Below are 20,306 nucleotides of genomic sequence, written 5' to 3' on the forward strand. Positions count from 1 at the left end.
CTTCCATTCAGAACAGAAATTTAGTCTCCCATATGAATGTCATGCACATATGCAATATATGTATAAAGATACAGTAATTTTAAAAGTGGTGCATTGGCACAAGAATAGGCATGAGATAGATAAAGAACAAAATAGAGAGTCCCCTAACAGACCAATAAGTAAATGGGGATCCAAGACATGATAAAAGTAATGTTTCCAGTAAATGGGAAGAGAATGGAATATGTGCCAGACACTGTTGCAGGCTGTGGGATGTAGCAGGGAACAAACAGGACAAAGTCTTGGCTTGCATTCCAGTGGGGCTTTGTGAGTATGTATTGGACAGCGACAGTGCTTTAACAAAAAAATAAAGTAAGGTGGAGTATGGAGAGTGACATCTGTAGTGAAGGTGACATCATGCTGCCATTTTGGAGAGGGTGCAGATAAGGTCTGTCTGATAAGTGACATTTCCCAGAGATCAATTGGAAGGGAAGGCATAAATCTTGCAGATTTGGAGAGAAGAGACTCACAGGCAGAAAGAAGAGCAGCCCTTGAGCCCTGAGTGAGGTCAGTAGTCATCTCAGTCTATTTCTGTCTTAACCCCTTACTATACTAAGTACTGAACAGTATTTATGTAGGTATGTCAAATGGCAAGGAAGGCAATGGAGAATAGTAAAACAGGAGAAGGAGGACAGGATGTGCCAGATCAGGTGAGTATTTTGGTTAGGGACAACCTTACTGAAAAGGTGACATTTGATACACACGTAAGGAAACCAAAGAAAGGATCCCTATATCTTGGGGTAGGGTGCAGGCATTTCTGGCCATATTGAACAGTGAATAAAAGCCCAAAGCAAGAACCGGCTGTCTTGTTGAAGAACATTAAGGAAATTGAGGACAAGTCAGAGTAGATGAAGGAAAGAGATGGGTGTCTGGGTGAGGAAGGTGAGATGTGCTAATCATATGGCAACTTCTGGGTATTCTAAGAACTTTTGCTTATGATCAGGTGGAGATGGGGAGCCACACAGAATTTTAATTAGAGGTATCATATAATCTGACACAATCTGGAAGCTGAGGTGACAATAGACAATAGGGTATTAAGGGCAGTAGCAGCCAGGCCAATTAGGAGGTGATTGCCATAACATGGTGGTGATGTGGACCAGGGAAGTCATAGAAGAGGTGGTAAGAACATTTCATGTTTATATGAAGGGATACATTTTCAAGGCAAAGCCAACAGAATTTGCTGAGATATTGGATCTGAGGTGTGAGACAACGAAAGGAATTGTGACGGACTGTTGACGAGGACTTCTAGCATTGTGGAGGCAGAGTACTGGTCAGGGGCTTGAGGGTCTCCACAGTTAATATGCAGAGATTCCAGCTCTGCCTGGAATCTCCCCATCCACCAACCTCCTGGTACCTTTTGAAAAGAATAAATCCCTGATCTTCCATCTCAACTCAGCAAAATCCTTATTGTTCAGCTTTCCAGCTACCAATTTTTAATTTTTTCTCGTCTTCTCTTGTTTCCTGTGTCTCTGTGGCTTGATGCCACCACATTTAACCAAAAAGTCTTTATCATTCATGTGCAGTTCCCACTTTAGTCCGCAAAATTTCTTAAGCCTTTGTATTTAACTTTTCTTACTGTTTTGGAAAGGGTCTGAAATATCCAGGACTCCACAGCTTTGCACCAGATAAGCCTGGAGGAATACTAATGATGGACCTAAAAGAAGAAAAACCCAGGGCACTGGAATTAAGAATCAGCCGGGGTTTTGACTTGGCTTCCTTTAATCCACATGGCATTAGCACCTTCATAGATGACGGTAAGAGCTGATGAGCTACCGACGTTGAGAAACATGAAGTGGCCCACAGATGACTGTGGAAAACAGATTTGGATCCTATTGATAGGAAAGAAACAATTTTCTCATGAATTATTCCCGCATCTTCATATAAGCAACTTGTTCACTTGCCTCTTCAGCTGGCAGTAAATTATGCTACATTTTGAAATTTCTAACAGCTAACACCTGAAAAATTGTTTAGATTTCATAACCTTTTCATATACCTATGATTATTGTATTAAAAAGAGATATATTTCTGAATTAAACTATAAACAGATTATGCATGAATTCTGCATACGGAGTGGGAAACACTCTTTCTTAAAGGTCAGAGGACCAATGATCAGAAATAACACCAGACAGTGATGGGAAAGCCTGGGAAGAAGAATGATCTGTTAGGTCGTCTAACAGCTGTACATTCAACCTTTCCTTGCCCGTGGTATTTAAATGTCAGGGCCTACCCAGAGGTCCTATGGTTATGTCTTGCAAATTAACTCTGTTCTGTGGATTCTTTAGATGACACAGTTTATCTCTTTGTTGTAAACCACCCGGAATTCAAGAATACAGTGGAAATTTTTAAATTCCAAGAAGAAGAAAATTCTCTGTTACACCTGAAAACAATCAGACATGAGCTTCTTCCAAGGTATTGTTTTCTTCTTTTGTTCATTCTCTAGTTTCTCTCTAGCATTTTCAAACATTTCCCCATAATGAGTGGTCTTCTCACCTTTTATAAGAGCTAATACATATGTATGAGCTTATAGATAAAACGTAATATATATTACCCATAATATAAGAGTTTATACGTGTGTGTTTATATGTGCATGTATATTTATACAGGTTGAGCATTTCTAATTCAACAATCTGAAACCCAAAATGTTCCATTATCCAAAACTTTTTGAGTCCTAATTTGATGCCACAAGTAAAAGTTCAACATGAAACTTGGACATGAGTCAGGTGTATCATCTAAATATGAAACTTGTTTCACGTACAAATCTTAAAAATATTGTATCAAATTATCTCCTAGCTATATGTGTAAGATGCATATAAAACATAAAAGAATTTCATTTTGCCAGGCTAGTGGCACAAGTCTGTAATCCTAATGGCTCCAGAGGCTGAGACAGGAGGATCATGAGTTCAAAGCCAGCCTCAGCAAAAGTGAGGCACTAAGCAACTCAGTGAGACCCTGTCTCTAAATAAGACACAAATAGGGCTGGGGATGTGGCTCAGTGGTCTAGTGCCCTTAAGTTCAGTCCCTGATATCCACCTCAAAAAAATTTCATGTCTAGACCTGGGTCCCATCACCAAAATATCTCATTATATGTATGCAAATACTCCAAATTTTTAAAAATGAGAAACATTTCTGGTTCCAAGTATTTTGGATAAGGGCTACTTCACCTGTATACACACCACTAAACACACACACACACACATACACACACTCGATCACACACACACCTGTGGTATAGTTTCCTTATAGATCATGGAGAACGTGGCATACGAAGATTGAGGGCTCTATTTACAATAATCAGTGTTCTGGAGGATTTCCTTGAGAATGACAAAAGGCTAAGTTACAGGGCGATACTCTTCAGGCACATCTTGATAATAAAGACACATCCTACCATTTTTTCCTGCTGTTGCCCTCATCTTAGATGACTCAGCACCCAAACACTTGTCCTGCCAAGGGAGAATAGCCTGTTTTATACAGGGCTTGTATGCTTTGTATGGGGCTTTTCTACAAAGTGATCTCATGTGGTTAGTTGGCAGCTGTGGGCTAATGGCCCCATAGAATTGGAAGCATTCAATTTGGAAGTGGGTCACTACCACGTCAAGAACATAATGCTAGCAGATAAGGTGGCTAAAAGAGAACCATGTATATCCTCCCAGCTCAGCTTGCATTCACCTACTGTTTTTAGTTTAATTTTGATGGATATTTTTAATTTCTACTTCCTTATCTAGGGCATAAGCATGTAACTTCCCATCATTTTTTTCCCCAAGATGCACTTTATAATAAATAGGAGCATAAATACTATTCAGGCAGCCTCTGTATTATAGGGCTCTTTCAGAAAGAAGGAAACCAACCTTCCCTGTAGCTCTGTATTTTTCATTTGACAAAGAAGAAAGCAGCTCTTTCAGAAATTTTTGCATAGGGTAATTGGAATTTAAATTTAATAACACCTTTGCCTAACTGGTTTTAAAATGTAATTGTTTTTAGCATATCAATCTCTCACCTGAAGCATTGTACTATGGCAATTTCATCATCCATCTCTCTGCAAGTGTTTATTGAGTGCCTATTCATTCTCAGCATGTCGACTTTGTGAGGCAGGTAGAAATTGAACAGTCAACCTTAGTTTGACTAATAACTAAGCATGGGCCATCAGGAAGATCCAGCAACTGAGTAAACGGGGGCTAAGTGAATGTTACTGACGGCCTAACCAGCTCACCAGTCAATCAGACCCTCTCCAGCTCTGTACTCTGGATAGTTCTGTCTTTACGTGTAATTGTTAAACCTTACATTGCTTGCATCAAAAACACCCTGATGGTGCCAAGTTCTTTAATAATGATTCTGTCATAATTGCTAAATGACCTATCTTCAGATTACCTGCTACTGTCCAAAGCTGTTCTCTTGCTGATATTATAGTATATTACATGACTGTAGCCACTGAATTTAGCTCATCTTTTCCTAGAAAACCTCTTATCAAAAATTTAAAGCACATGTTGTATAAACCTTATGGGTATTTAATCTTTAATATGGATACCAATAAGCTGTTGTTTTCTCTCACATGTTATTTTTCTCTTTCAGTGTAAATGATATCGTAGCTATCGGACCAAGACATTTCTATGCCACCAATGACCACTACTTCTCTGATCCTTTCTTGAAGTATTTGGAAACATATGTGAACTTACACTGGGCAAATGTTGTTTACTATAGTCCAAATGAAGTTAAAGTGGTAGCAGATGGATTTGATTCAGCAAATGGGATCAATATTTCCCCTGATAAAAAGTATGGCCCCTTACAGAATATCTTAATTTCTCCTAAGTCATAAGGCTAGCCAAAGTCTTTGGTTTCTTTGTTGTTGTTGTTTTTAGTTTGCTTTTTGTTTTGTTTTTTCCCGAGTTTGAAAATAACTTCCTCGATATTTTTATATAATCTCATGTCTGCATTATATATGACATATTTACATATAATACATAATTATATGTATTTATGCTAATAGGTTATGTATATACATACAATATATAAACTTTGGCATATATCATTGTCAAATTTAATTTTATAGCCAGGTGTGATGGTACACCTATAATCCCAGCAGTTCGGGAGGCTGAGGCAAGAGGATCAAAAGTTCAAGGCCAGTCTCAGCAATTTAGCAAGGCCTTACACAACATAGTGAGACCCTGTCTCAAAATAAAAACTAAAATGGTCTGGAGATATAGCTTAACGGTTTTTCACTGGTGCCAAAATAATAATAGTAACAATAATAAATTTTATAAATGTAAATTTTGATAAAATGGGATCTTATTATGTATGCATATTAAATATCAGGTAGATCTTTCCTTTCAAACAAATATATCTTTCTTTTATTGACTATATATTTTGCCATTATAAGGATGATCCTAAACTAATTCAACCAATTGTCTGTTGATGAACATGTTAATTAATATTATTTTTCTGCATAAAGGCCATTCTGTATTTCTCATTTACCACTGAAACTTATCCAGATATTTTTAAGGGGAAAACTCCCTAAGAGAGCATTAAAGCATAATGATTAAACTTGCAGATTTTGGACTCATACAGACCTGCATTCAAATCCCAACTAAGACATTGGCTAAATGGCATTATGAGTCCTATCTCTTTGTATATTTGTACAAGTATTTCTATAGATTGAGCCCTTAGAAATAGAACCAGTTGCTCAGTTAACTGTAATAAAACGTTAACTGTAATAAATATTGCCTAATTACTTGCAGAAATTCTCTCACTCTTTTTGTGTGCGCAACAACAATCTACAAGAAAGGATATTAAATCCTTAACCAGCTTTCTCTCCTACTGCCTTAGCACACTGAGCAATTTAAACTACCACAAATACAACAGGAAATAAATCTGGCATTCCTTGACAACAAATGTCCTTATTTTTGCAATGCAATTTCTCCTTTCTTGTTATTTACTGAAAAGCAATGTAGAATCATTTAATTTAAATTGTCTCTAACTGACCTGATTCAACCTCTCCAGCAAATCTGTTTTTCTCTCCAACTCTCATATTTCTATTACAACAAACTTTCCAGACACTCAGGCTAAACAGTAGTAATAATAATAATAAAAAGAAGAAGGAGGAGGACAATAATTCAGTTCTGACTCCTTCCCCTTCACCATTCCTGTCCATCCAATGAGCAACTCACCTTGGTTCCACCCATGCCCCTCCCCCCACTCACCCTCCTTTCCCAGCTGCTTGCCTGGCTCAGCTCTCATCCTCTCTGTCTAGGAAGACTTTGTTCCAAGTAGTTTCCAGCCTCCTTCCATCTTTTGCACTCTTGCCTATTTTGTCTCTCTATGGTTCATTACCCTTTAAGGGCTCCCACAATGGGAGCTCTGTCTTCCTCTCTGACTCCTCACACGGAGGCACAGCACCGAGAGCAGAGCAAATGCTCTGTAATTGTTGAACTGTGCTCACCATTTGTTATCATGCCACTTGGTTGTTTGAAAACTCCCGTGGAATCCAATTATTCATCAAATCAAGGCAGGAAAGGGTTGGATTTTCTTTAAATGACTTGCTCCACCCTGCCTTTTTCTGTTATTTTCATACTTTCCATGTTTTAGACAACAAACTCATTTTTGACAAACAACCCTTCCTCACTTCTGCCCCTGTTCTTTGGCACATGTGTTTTCTTTGGGCGGAAGGTGAGTCAGATCTAACCTCTACTTCTGTGTGCTGCATGTGGGTGCCCCATCCTTTGTGAGTCTTTTTGTCTTCTCAGGAATTAGACTTTTTTTTTTTTTTCAGTTTCTAGACATGAAATAGAAACTTAGGTATTTCATAGGTACAAACCAGTCTGATCCTCCCAACACATTCCAAACATCTGGGGAGAAAGGCTGTGTCTACTTCACGTTTGAATCTGCCATCGCAGAGTTCGAGTAATGATTCCTCAATGCAACAGTAGCCACGGAACAGCCAGTTCAGGCAATGAAATTATCCAGAGTGGCTCATTAATTCACACTCCACAGGTGTGGAGCGATTGTTCTGAATTGATACTTATCTCTTACTCTTCAAGTTCTCCGTGCACTGATATTTTATTAACTGTTAATAAGTAGTAGTAAATAGCATTAATAAAATATATTCTGTACCATATATTTCTATGTGATAGTTAAAAATGTCAAATTACATTGTGGAATGTAGAAGGTTTTCTTAGGAAACCAAACATCTGTTATATTGTCATTTCAGTGGGAAATATCGTGGGTTTTCTATTCAAATTGATGTCCTATGTTATTTTTCCTTACAAATCTTTTGAGAAATAATTTAATAATTCCGTGATTGTTGTAGTACCACTGAATTGATTTTGAAAGCTTTACTTTTTAAATAAAAATTGACCTTTATCAAGTATTCCTCAAGGACCCATCATTGATTAACTCCTTGGCAGGTTATTATGACTTATTCTTTTATACTGTATTAATGAAGCTATCTATTGGCAGGAAGCCCTAACCAGTATGTCCTTTCCACTAAGGTATCTCTATGTTGCTGACATATTGGCACATGAAATTCATGTTTTGGAAAAACACCCTAATATGAACTTAACTCAAATAAAGGTAAATATTTATTTTTATGTATAAAGTAAGTATTCATCTATTATACCAATACCACACTTAGAACAAATGGATGCTAGTGTAACAGTTCTGTGTTTTTAGATATTACCTCCCTATGAGAGAAATCTCATGTTCCCAGCGATCACAAAGACCAACTCTGATTACATGCAGCAGCCGGTTGAGAGTGATGTTTGCATCAGATTTAGGGCTCATTCTATGAAGTATTGATGGCATTTGATGAATTCCAATAAGAATTTTCACAATTGAGAAGACTAATAGATGAATTCTCAAATGAAGATTTATGCATGGTGTCAGTTCTTTCAATAATAAATGAAAGTAGAAATTGGGTTCCACACCATTATTATTTTCTTCCTGCTCTGCAACACATATTTTAGGTTGATTAAGAATTTCCTCTCTTGCTTTGAGTTCCTTGAGCTAACTGATCATCGTGCATCTTTTAAAGGAAAAGGAATTCATTTTTTTGAGAGATTGAGCATCGTCCTAACTCTCTTAATTTCAGAGAAGACGAAGAGTGGTTCCAAACCAATTTATTAAATTTATTTTAAGCAATATTGGTGTTTCATAGGAAGATGTGTATAATTTCCTCACATGCATAGAGGCAGGAAAGTTTAGCTCTGAATTATTTAATTAAGTTGCTCATGTCATTTAGATACTGACATTTCTTCACTTGTTAGGTACTCCAGTTGGACACACTGGTGGATAATGTATCTATTGATCCTTCTTCGGGGGACATCTGGATAGGCTGTCATCCTAATGGCCAGAAGCTCTTTGTGTATGACCCCAACAATCCTCCCTCATCAGAGGTGTTTATAGTTTGAGTTTTTTAACCCTCATTATTCAAGTCCTTTAGAACTAATACTCCAATGAACTGTTACAGGGATGATTTGTTAGTTCTCTTAAACCAATAATCCAATAAACTTGTGTGGTGGTTTTGTAATTGCTTTAAGCCAATAATTGGCAGAATGTTGCATTGTTCAAATGCTCTAAGAAGGGTAATCTTTTGATGTCTTAAATTATGGTGGAAATTAGTCAAAAGGCATTTTTATAAAGACGTGTCCTTCTTGTGCGGTATACTGTAAATTTTTAAAATATCCCATTTATTGTCAGTTCACCGCATGACATGATGTTTGTTCACAGTGAAGAAGTGTGAAAGTAGGCACATTAGTGTGAACGTATTTCTCTTAATCTTGAATTGCAATAATAACACTAAATCCAGTGTTGGCATGGCATAACTGGATGGTTTTTAAAAGTACTTTCTTTGAAGGTTTGAGAAAGTAATTTAAACATTAAAAAGATTGGTAACTGCTGTTTTCAACAGCATATCCTCTTAGTCACTGTGGAAGACAGGAATTGTTGGTGGTTGAGTGACATACAAATGTGGTGGCTCTATTAATACTTTGTATTTTCTGAGTAGGTTCTCCGCGTCCAGAACATCCTATCCGAGAAGCCTCTGGTCACTACAGTTTATGCCAACAACGGATCTGTCCTCCAGGGAAGTTCTGTGGCTGCAGTACATGATGGGAAACTACTTATAGGCACTTTGTACCATAGAGCTTTGCACTGTGAACTCTAAATCGTATTTTTGGTGTGCAAGAGTGACAACTTCTCCTAACTATTAATTTTTTATGAATTACTAATTCTGAGGAAATTTAACCAGCAATGTTGACCCATAAATGTGTGTGACATATATAGTTTAGTTCAGTAAGGAGAGGCCTCTTCAGTTCTTATAGCACTTTTAACCTAAAAGTAAAATGAACAGTTCTTTTAAATGCCAAGAAAGAAAGAAGAAAGCTGCTTTTCCATAAAGTGAAGACACTTTGCACAATAAGCCTCGCCTTTGCCTTCCATCTGCAGAAAGTGAGTCCACTGAAACAGTGTGAGTGCTATATCCTTAAGATGTAAGTGACCTCAGTTCCCACATTGTGACCACTGTGAGTGTTCAGAACTACTGATTGATAATGTGTTTTGAGTTTTTATACTTAACATCTTTGTGTACTGTTAAAGACTTGGAATTATATTAAAGACTAACTGAAATCCAAGTTCTCTCTGTGTTTAATTCTCAATGCCTGCTCTGGGGCGGGGCTGGGGGGTGTGGGAAAGCAGCCTTCCTATGGGGTTTCCTTGGGATAGGCAGGCATGGCCATATCAGTTTCTCTTATTGAGAGCTGAGTATCAAGGGACTCTTTATTTGAAAAAAATAAATCAACAACAACGAAATCAACTAAATACTGCAATTCGAATTCTCAATTCTTAGGGACTGTCGTATCTATTCTCCTCCTAAATGAGAGCCCAGCTTGGATTCAAAGGGGAGATAAAAAGTTGGAGCTGTCAGGTCATCTCACCTGCTCGTGGAACAGAATGTGTTGGAAGCCAGGAGAGATGCACTCAGGTGTCTGAGAACATGTGGTCAAGCAGCAGCAGTGCTAGGTGCCTAAATCACCAGGGGAAGATTTCACCCACTCACTCTCCCTTCTGTAAAACTGTTTCAAGCCCTGGAGAGAGAATTTTAGGTGTTTCTTTACATTGTAACCTATCAGCATACTTTTCCTACTCTCTTCCCATCTTCATCATGATCATTAAGATATTTGTGAGTTAATTACATTGTGCCCAAGAATGCACTGAAAAGGTTATGTTCATTATTTCATTTAATCCTAATTGCAGCCTCAGGAATAGGTATTGATATTATATCATAGTTAACATTTTGCAGAGGTTCAAGGTTGCACACCTAACAAGGGGTAGATATCAATCTATTTCTGATGCCAGAGCCTAGACCCTTAACAGCCACATAAAGGTACTGCCATAGAACAAATGAGTATTTCATATTTTTTTCCTTTCCTGACATATATAGTTGGTTTTTCTTTTTTTAAAATATCAGTTCAAGTTCTGTTTCATCTGATAGCTTTCAAATGTAAATGGCAAAAGTATTCTTAAACTTGACCTCTGCCCATTTGGACAGTTTTTATTTATGTGTTTAAATGTCTATTGATAATGACTTGGATCTATTTACACTAAAATAATGACTATTTTTTGCAGTTTCCATTATCCGTGTGAAAAAAAAAATGTTTGTCACAGATGAATAAAGCAAGATTAAATATTGTTCACCTGGAAATCCAAAACTAAGAATTAACATATTTTGAGAGTTTTTTAGGGGAAAATCAATCTAAATCTAAATATTTAAATATTTAGATATTTAATATCTAATATCTAAAGAGCCACATTTATAAAATGTACCAGAATACAGTGGGCATAAAATAAACTTGTTTTCTATTTTATTTATGGAAAATTTGGGCAAAAGTAGATATAAGTTAGTAAGTACATGTATTGTTTATCTTGAAATATAAAAAAAATTAAATTCTGATTTTTGGCTTCCATGGACCATGAAAGATTCTCTTTTATCAAACTATAAGTTTGATGTACATTTATTTATAATGATCTTTTTGTGATCATATACTGAGGTGAACAATTTGGTCATTAAGAGGCTGTCATTTAAAATAACTGAAACTACAATTGGGATATGGGACCACTAAGTTTATGTAGGTCTTATGAGAGGTGTGTGCAAGTGTGTGTGTGTGTGTGTGTGTGTTTGTGGGTGTGTTTTAATTCTTTTAAATTCATGATCCTTTTAAATAACAATATCCTCGTTCTTACAAAGCCCCCAGCTATTTTATAATAATCATATGTGAATATGAATACTTAATACAGGGAGAAAAGAAAACTAAATATAAATTACAAGTGGATTTTTTTCCATTTTGTGCATGGATTAATCCTACATGAAAACTAATCTAAGGATGATCCTTCCTCTAGATTTCTATTTGCTCATTGTGAGTCCTCCTTTGGAGCCACAGCCTATGTAGGCTGGTGAATGTCAATCCAGCAAAGCAAAGGAGAAGTACTGGGACCCATCACCACACCACCCACTGCCACCGTCCCTCGGCTATTTAATACTTTTCCTTACTTACTCATCCAGCTTTCCATGAAGAGATCCTGGATGGTGGGGAGGGGGTGGGGGCAGGCGAGGATGCCAGTAAAGCTCTCTCTTAGCCTTTGCTCCTGCTTTTCAATTTTCTTCCAATGTGTTTTAGTTTTCATTCTCTTATTAAAGTGAGTTTAAACATGCTTTCAATACATATATAGATTGGTATTTATTTTTCAGTGGGCATTTTTTTCCCTTTAAAGGATGTTGACCTTTTTCTTATAAATATCGAAGAGTTCTTTACACATAAAGGGTGGAATTGTTTTTCCATTGATAACTGCAAATTATCAGTTACATAATTCTTTGGTTGTCGTTGGGGTTTTAAATGTTGTTTTGGGGTTTGGGGTTGTTTTTTTTTTTTAATTTTTAGTGTGTGTGTGTGTGTGTTGGCAGTGCTGGGGATCAACCAAGGGCCTTGTGCTCTGCCACTGAGCTGCACCCTCAGCATCTCACTCTTGTTAGGGTCTGAAAGCACAAGGAAGTGATGTTTTTGACTAGAGTTGAAAGCTCTACACAAGTTTTTAAACTTTCAAAGCATTGAGTGTGAGAGATTACTCAGACTAAAATCAAGAAGAAAACTAAATAAAGTCTCTAGCATCCCTTGCTTTTAGTTACTAGCTTTTAGCTGACTTTAAACATCACTAATTTTATAGGTCACACAGGTGAATAATATACTACCAATCTCCCAAGAACTTTGCTGTAGACCAGACCTCTGCTGAGTGGATCCTGATAATGATTGCCTAGGTAACTTTTTCAGGGACTTGAAGGCTACTTTCGTTGAAAGCCCTTTTATCATCAGACAGCCAAAGCCTCTGCCCTAGGATCATGCTAAGGCCTTCATTATCTGAACATGCATTCCACGGAAAGTCATGAGGATGGATAACACGTGTGCAGACAACTGATTATTTCACTTCTGATTGATTTTCACCCTGATTCTTTATCCCATAAATATTCCCAAACCAGATCCTTGGGGAGGTAGATTCAAGATTCTCTCACCTCCATGATTGGCGGCCCTGAGAATGAACTCTTGCAAAACTTCAATGGTTGGTATACTCTACAGCCAGAAAAATGGGTCTTATTAGATAACAAAACATTCCTAGGTGGGTTGTAGACTAATGATAATGAGTCATAGAGAAATGATAATGATAAATAAACTCATTACATAAATTTCATTTTAAGCCTGAAAGTAATGCTCATGACAACATGACTTCTGCACTCCGCTTTGAAGAAAACTACAAGATTTCTCTTAGAGCATCAAGGGAAGGCACAGCTTTAAAGGGACTCCCTGTTTTGTCCATGACCCTTCTATTCTACAGTCCCTACATCCATGAAGACAGCCCTCTTTAAAGGATCCTTACATACATTATTTCATTTCTTCCTCTTCCTTACCACCTCTCTGCCCACATCCTACAAATTGCCAATATTACTACCTAAATTTCTCAAATTCCTACAATTCTAAGGACAATAAGAAATAATCCTCATAGCTTCTCCAGCCACCACCACCTACCCACACAGACTAAGGCCTCCAACTGTCTTCAGGCTCCGGGACAGGCAAGTCCTTCACCTCTCCTCAATCCATTCTCACCCCTGTGGTGTGAGGTTCCTAAAACTACTACTGGGCCATGTAACTTCAGTGGTTTTCCCAGTGCTCCCTAGAGCATAATTCAAGCTCCTGAGCTTGGCCTACAAAGTCCTGCCTACCTCTCCAGACTGACTTCTCAGCTTTCTTCCCCAGGTCCTTTATGTCCCATGTGGCCCTGGAATCAGCAGTTAGCGGCATCTGTGAACTTATCAGAGATGTCGATTCTCAAGTCCTACCCCAAACCTAACAAATTAGAAACTGGGTGCAGGACCCAGCAATATGTGTGTCAGCAAGCACACCACTGACCATTAGGCCTGCTGAGGTTAGAGAACCTTTAACCACACTGGATTGACGTCATTGCTGTTGCCCAGTGTCCCAGTGCTTGCAAATTCCCCACCCCCACCGCGCCACCGCCCCCCCCATACACACGCCTCCTGTGGGCCTCACCACATTTTCTTCTAACTAACCCTACTTAGAGTCATACAGTCAAATAAGTCCCTGTTAGATCAAATAGTGTAATATGTGGCTCTACCTGGAGGTGTGATCCAAACTATAGTCATAGAGGAGCTGTAGAACATTGGTGAAGGATCCTTTGCACAGATAAAGTGGAATTCACCCAAAAATGTCCTTCCTGGAAGTCTGGCTGGGCACAATTCAGGAGCCATTCAGAAAGGGCCACTGAGACAATAAAAATTACTTGGAAATCAGAAAGACCAGTGTGGTTTCCTCAGTGGCCCCTGACTAAAGAAAAGATACAAGCAGCCCATGACCTGGTCAAACAACAATTAGTGGAAGGACATATACAACCTTCTGTATCTCCCCATAATACTCCCATTTTTGTCATCAAAAAGAAATCTGGTAAATGGAGATTATTGCAAGATTTAAGAGCCATTAATAATGAGATGGTTATTATGGGACCTGCTCAATCGGGGATTCCTCAATTGTCTGCTTTGCCAAAAACCTGGTATGTTTTAGTTATAGATATTAAAGATTGTTTTTTTAAAATTCCAATTCATCCTGAGGATAGTCCACCTTTTGCATTTACTATCCCTTCACTGAATCATGAAGATCCTGATCAGAGATATGAATGGAAAGTACTCCCTCAAGGGATGGCTAACAGCCCAACTATGTGTCAAATTTATGTTAACAAAGTAATCCAGCCACTTAGAAATCAAAATCCTGAACTACAAATATTTCACTATATGGATGATGTATTATTAGCACACAAAGATAAAAACACATTGCTAGAATGTTATGCCACACTTACAAACTTATTAAAAAATTATAATCTAGAGATAGCAATAGATAAAGTACAATTAAATTTTCCAATTAATTATTTAGGAGTTCTATTATCCTCAACCATGGTCCGTCCACCAAAAATTCAAATAAGAGTAGACCAACTCAAATCACTTAATGACTTTCAAAAGTTATTAGGAGACATAAATTGGATAAGGCCTTATCTAGGTAAACCAACAGGAGAGTTGGGACATTTATTTGATATTCTAAAAGGTCCATCAGATCCAAATTCACCCCGAATATTAACGCCTGAAGCAAGAAAGGCATTAAAAATCATTGAAACATATATGGAAAATATGCATTTGGATAGAATTGATATAAGTTTGCCATTATTATTTATTGTACTACCAACAAAAAATATTCCTACAGGAGTATTTTGGCAAGAAGGTCCATTATTATAGATACATTTATCTTATTCTCCTAACACTATTCTTACTAGGTATCCTGAGGCTGTAGGACAATTAATACTCAAAGGACTAAAAGCAGCAAAGGGAGTGTTTGGAATTTCTCCCAATAAAATTATTACTCCATATACTATGAATCAAATTGATGAGTTAGCTAATGAGTTAAATACTTGGGCAATAATCATGTGCAAATCTAATGTTTCATTTGATAACCACTTACCATCTAATCCTTCATTGTCTTTTTGGTCATTGCATCCTGTAATTTTTCCAAAAATGACAAGAAAAAAAACCTATCATGAATGCTCCAAATATATTCACTGATGGGTCAAATAATGGTACAGCAGCAATAGTTACACCTGATTAAACTTTTACATTTTTAGTACCCAAACAATCAGCTCAAAAGGTAGAGCTTAATGCAGTATTACAAGCTTTTGTGATGTTTAAAGATTCTGCATTTAATTTATTTTCCGATAGTCGGTATATAGTTAATGCTATAATATCCCTTGAAGATGCTGGTAGGATTTCCCCTTCCTCTACTGTTTTCTCTTTGCTTTCCAGTATACAAAGTCTAATCTGGGACAGAAAAGATCCATTCTTTATAGGACATATCAGGGCACATACAGGATTGCCTGGAGCCCTTAGTTTGGGCAATGATTTAGCAGATAAAACTACACATGACATACATATTTTCTCTACACTAGAAGAAGCTACAAATTTTCATAAAAAGTTCCATGTCAATGCTAATACTTTACAAAAGCGTTTTAAAATAACTAAGGAACAAGCTAGACAAATAATAAAAACAATGTCAGAATTGTGTGACCTTTTTACCACAAGTTAATCTTGGAGTCAATCCTAGAGGACTGATACCTAACCATATTTGGCAGATGGACATCACACACTTGCCAGAATTTGGAAAATTAAAATATTTGCAAGTTACAGTTGATACTTCTTCCGGATTTTTGATGGGCTCCCTTCATGCCGGAGAAAAAACTAAAGATACTATAGCTCATTGCTTACAAAATTTTGCCACTGTGGGTGTTCCAAAACAGTTAAAAACAGATAATGCCCCTGGTTATACTTCTACCTCTTTTAAACAATTTTGCTCATCATTTGGCATTACTCATATAACAGGAATCCCATACAATCCACAGGGACAAGGCATAATTGAAAGAGCTCATCAAACTATTAAAATGTACTTATTAAAGCAAAAAGAGGGAATTGGGAAGGGGTATATATTCCCCAAAGATAAACTTTAAATAACCCTTTTTACTCTAAACTTTTAAATTTGGATTCATCAGGGCTTAGTGCTGCGGAAAGGCATATGTGTCCAAAAAATGTACATAAGCCCAAGATACTTTGGAAGGATATTCTAACAGGACAATGGAAAGGTCCTGACCCAGTAATTGTCTGGAGTCAGGGTTCTGTTTGTGTGTTTCCACAGGGAGAACAGCAGCTGATTTGGATTCCAGAGAGATTAACTAAAGTGATTTCTACAGACCAAAAAGAAGATGATTTGGCTCAAATCCATAACAGCTGATATCCAAAACTCCAGATTGGCTATCCTTACATCTACGACAGAACCAGGATGCTTTTTTCAATATCTATTTTATTATTATCCTTTGCCAAATCATGAAGTTCTATTTTGTTTTTTGAGCTCATACAGACCTAGGTTAATGTTTTGCTGATCAGTTCTATTTTTTGACTATAGAGTTTTTAAACATTGCAATGGAGATTTCACCTGTAAAAAGTTATAAGGCCTTTACTATTATGTTATGTGTTGTATGTATTATATTACCTGTGCACATTGTGTTTTATGTTGTATGTTTGTATGTACGTATATCCATATATCATATATTATGAGTGCTCATGAAAAAATGGATCCAAATTTTTTTTTTAATTCACGTGATTTAAATGGTTTAATTTAAATTGGGTAAACAGCTGTTGAGGATTGTTTTAAAATGTGAACAAAAAAGGAGGTTAACAGATCTGTTTGTTTACTTTCACCTTTCCTTTTCATTATATTTAATAATTCTGTTCAAGATAATGTAAATTGTTAAGAAAATTGTTTTCTTTTAGTGCCTTCTGGAATGTTACATAATTTTTTCTTTAGCCATTATTGCCAGAATTCCTATCTTCATCCCAGTGCCGGTGAAGACAAAGATAAAACCAATCTACAGCTTCTGCAATAGCCATCATTGAACTGCTTGAAGAACTTCCCTGGACTATGTATCACTTGTATGCATTGTGAACTCACTTGTATGCATTGTGAACTATCTGTTGGTGCAGCGACTTGTGGTAGTGTTGGAGTATTTTTGCTGATGGTGTCATTGGTGGTACAATTTTTCCAAAAGGAGCTGTCAATTGGCTTGGTGTATCTTCCTCCCTTCTGCTTGTCATGGTCGTTCAGCTAAAATTGGGGGCCAGCGGTCCACGGGCATGGTAGGAGGGGCAGGGCAGAGCTGCTGCCCGTGCCTGCAAGGTAGGCAGACCTCCAACAGACAGGCGGATCAGGCCCAGCAGCCTGCCGGTGCGACAGACACATCACCCCATTTGGAGTAGGAGCAGAGCAGAGCCTTCGCCCACGCCCGGAACAGGCCCAGCGGTCTGCCGGCGTGGTACACACGTCACCCCAATTGGAGTAGGGGCAGAGCAGAGCCGCCACCCGTGCCCGAAAGGTGGGCAGACCTGCAACCGACCAGCGGCACAGGCCCAGTGGCCTGCCGGTGCGACAGACACATCACCCCATTTGGAGTAGGAGCAGAGCAGAGCCTTCGCCCATGCCCGGAACAGGCCCAGCGGTCTGCAGGTGTGGTACACACGTCACCCCAATTGGAGTAGGGGCAGAGCAGAGCCGCCACCCGTGCCCGAAAGGTGGGCAGACCTGCGACCGACCAGCGGGACAGGCCCAGTGGCCTGCCGGTGCGACAGACACATCACCCCATTTGGAGTAGGAGCAGAGCAGAGCCTTCGCCCACGCCTGGAACAGGCCCAGCGGTCTGCAGGTGTGGTAGACAAGTCACACCAATTGGAGGGGGGGCAGAGCAGAGCCGCCACCCGCGCCTGCAGGGTAGGTAGACCTGCGACCGACCGGCGGATCAGGCCCGGTGGCCTGCCAGCGTGATACACACGTCACCCCAATTGGAGTAGGGGCAGAGCAGAGCCACCTCCCGCACCCGGAATAAGCCCAGCTACCCGCCGGCATGGTAGACACATCACCCCAATTGGAGTAAGGGCAGAGCAGAGCCGCCGCCCGCACCTCCAAGGTAGGCAGACCTGCGACCGACTGCCAGAACAGGCCCAGGGGTCCGCGGGCGTGGTAGACACCTCACACCAATTGGAGGAGGGGCAGAGCAGAGCCGCCTCCCGCACCCGAAATAAGCCCAGTGACCCGCCGGCATGGTAGACACATCACCCCAATTGGAGTAAGGGCAGAGCAGAGCCGCCGCCCGCGCCTGCAAGGTAGGCAGACCGCCGCCCGACCCTGCAAGGGAGACTTTTCAACTATACAAGAGCAATATAAATATATAGGGGGAAAAATTTTTCAAAAACACAACAGTTTCACCAAGCAGAAAGAAACACAAGCAGTATGAAAAGACAAGGAAAGAAAGGACCACAAGCAATGCAGGTCAACTCAACTTTAGAAGAGGTAACAGCTGCAGCAGATGGAATGTCAGATAAAGAATTCAGGATATACGTGCTTCAGATGATCTGGAGTATCAAGGAAGACATTAGACAGCAAAATCAGACAATGAAAATCACTTCAACAATGAATTACACAAACAAATCCAGGAAGCAAAGGATCAACTATACAGGGAGGTAGAGGTTATAAAAAACAAACAAACTGAAATCCTAGAAATTCAGGAAGCAATAAACCAACTTAAAAACTCAATGGAGAATACTACCAACAGAGTAGAACACTTAGAAGATAGAACATCAGACAATGAAGACAAAGTATTTCAACTGGAAAAGAACATAGACAGCTCAGCAAGACTGTTAAGAAACCATGAGCAGAACATCCAAGAAATATGGGATAACATTAAGAGACCAAACTTAAGAGTCATTGGGATACAGGAAGGTACAGAGCTCCAAACCAAAGGAATGAGCAGTCTATTCAATGAAATAATACGAGAAAACTTCCCAGACTTGAAGAATGAGACAGAATCCCAAATCCTAGAAGCCTACAGGATGCTGAATGTGCAAAATCATAAGAGATCCACACCTGGACACATTATAATGAAGATGCCCAACATACAGATTAAGGAGAGAATTTTAAAAGCTACAAGAGAAAGGAAGCAGATTACATTTAGGGGTAAGCCAATCAGGATAACAGCTGATCTTTCAACACAGACTCTGAAAGCTAGAAGATCCTGGAATAACATATTTCAAACACTGAAAGAAAATGGGTTCCAACCAAGAATTGTGTATCCAGCGAAATTAAGCTTCAGGATGGAGGATGAAATTAAAACCTTCCACGATAAACAAAAGTTAAAAGAATTCGCAGCTAGAAAACCATCTCTTCAAAACATCCTCGCCAAAGCATTACAGGAAGAGGAAATGGAAAATAACAATGAAAACCAACAGTGGGAGGTAGGACAGTAAAGGGGGGGGAAATAATCAAAGAGGAAAACAAACCATGTTTAGTAACAGAAATAAACAAATATGGCTGCAAGAACAACCCATATCTCAATAATAACCCTAAATGTTAATGGCTTAAACTCACCAATTAAGAGACACAGGCTAGTAGAATGGATCACAAAACAAGACCCAACAATATGCTGCCTACAGGAGACGCATTTGATAGGAAAAGACATACATAGGCTGAAGGTGAAAGGTTGGGAAAAATCATATCACTCATATGGACTTCGGAAACAAGCAGGAGTGTCCATACTCATATCAAATAAAATAGATTTCAAGCCAAAGTTAATCAAAAGGGATAAAGAGGGACACTACATACTGCTCAAGGGAACCATACACCAACAAGACATAACAATCATAAATATTTATGCCCCAAACAATGGTGCAGCTATGTTCATCAAACTCTTCTCAAGTTCAAGAGTCTAATAGACCACCATACAATAATCATGGGAGACTTCAACACACCTCTCTCGCCACTGGACAGATCTTCCAAACAAAAGTTGAATAAGGAATCTATAGAACTCAATAACACAATTAATAACCTAGACTTAATTGACATATATAGAATATACCACCCAACATCAAGCAGTTACACTTTTTTCTCAGCAGCACATGGATCCTTCTCAAAAATAGATCATACATTATGTCACAGGGCAACTCTTAGACAATATAAAGGAGTAGAGATAATACCATGCATCTTATCTGATCATAATGGAATGAAACTGAAAATCAATGATAAAAGAAGGAAGGAAAAAGAATACATCACTTGGAGAATGAACAATAGGTTACTGAAAGATCAATG

The 20,306-nt window shown here is 38.6% G+C and overlaps 1 protein-coding gene and 1 long non-coding RNA gene across 3 annotated transcripts in view; one reads left to right on the forward strand and one right to left on the reverse strand.

Moving 5' to 3' along the window:
* Pon2 (paraoxonase 2) overlaps nt 1–9,653 on the forward strand; it is a 30,020-nt gene extending 20,367 nt beyond the window's left edge. Inside the window, exons 4-9 of the mRNA XM_046426377.2 lie at nt 1,625–1,790; nt 2,319–2,445; nt 4,603–4,803; nt 7,515–7,596; nt 8,289–8,417; nt 9,029–9,653. Coding sequence (XP_046282333.1) covers nt 1,625–1,790; nt 2,319–2,445; nt 4,603–4,803; nt 7,515–7,596; nt 8,289–8,417; nt 9,029–9,187 — 864 coding nt within the window. The 3' untranslated portion in view covers nt 9,188–9,653. The remainder of the gene's footprint in view (nt 1–1,624; nt 1,791–2,318; nt 2,446–4,602; nt 4,804–7,514; nt 7,597–8,288; nt 8,418–9,028) is intronic.
* LOC124080466 (uncharacterized) overlaps nt 1–20,306 on the reverse strand; it is a 42,211-nt gene that overhangs the window by 13,226 nt on the left and 8,679 nt on the right. The window lies entirely within an intron of this gene.

The sequence above is a fragment of the Marmota monax genome, unplaced genomic scaffold (assembly GCF_021218885.2).
Source record: "Marmota monax isolate L192 unplaced genomic scaffold, Marmota_monax_Labrador192_F-V1.1 WCK01_AAM20220418_F8-fsc00321, whole genome shotgun sequence".
In the NCBI taxonomy this organism is placed as follows: Eukaryota; Metazoa; Chordata; class Mammalia; order Rodentia; family Sciuridae; genus Marmota; species Marmota monax.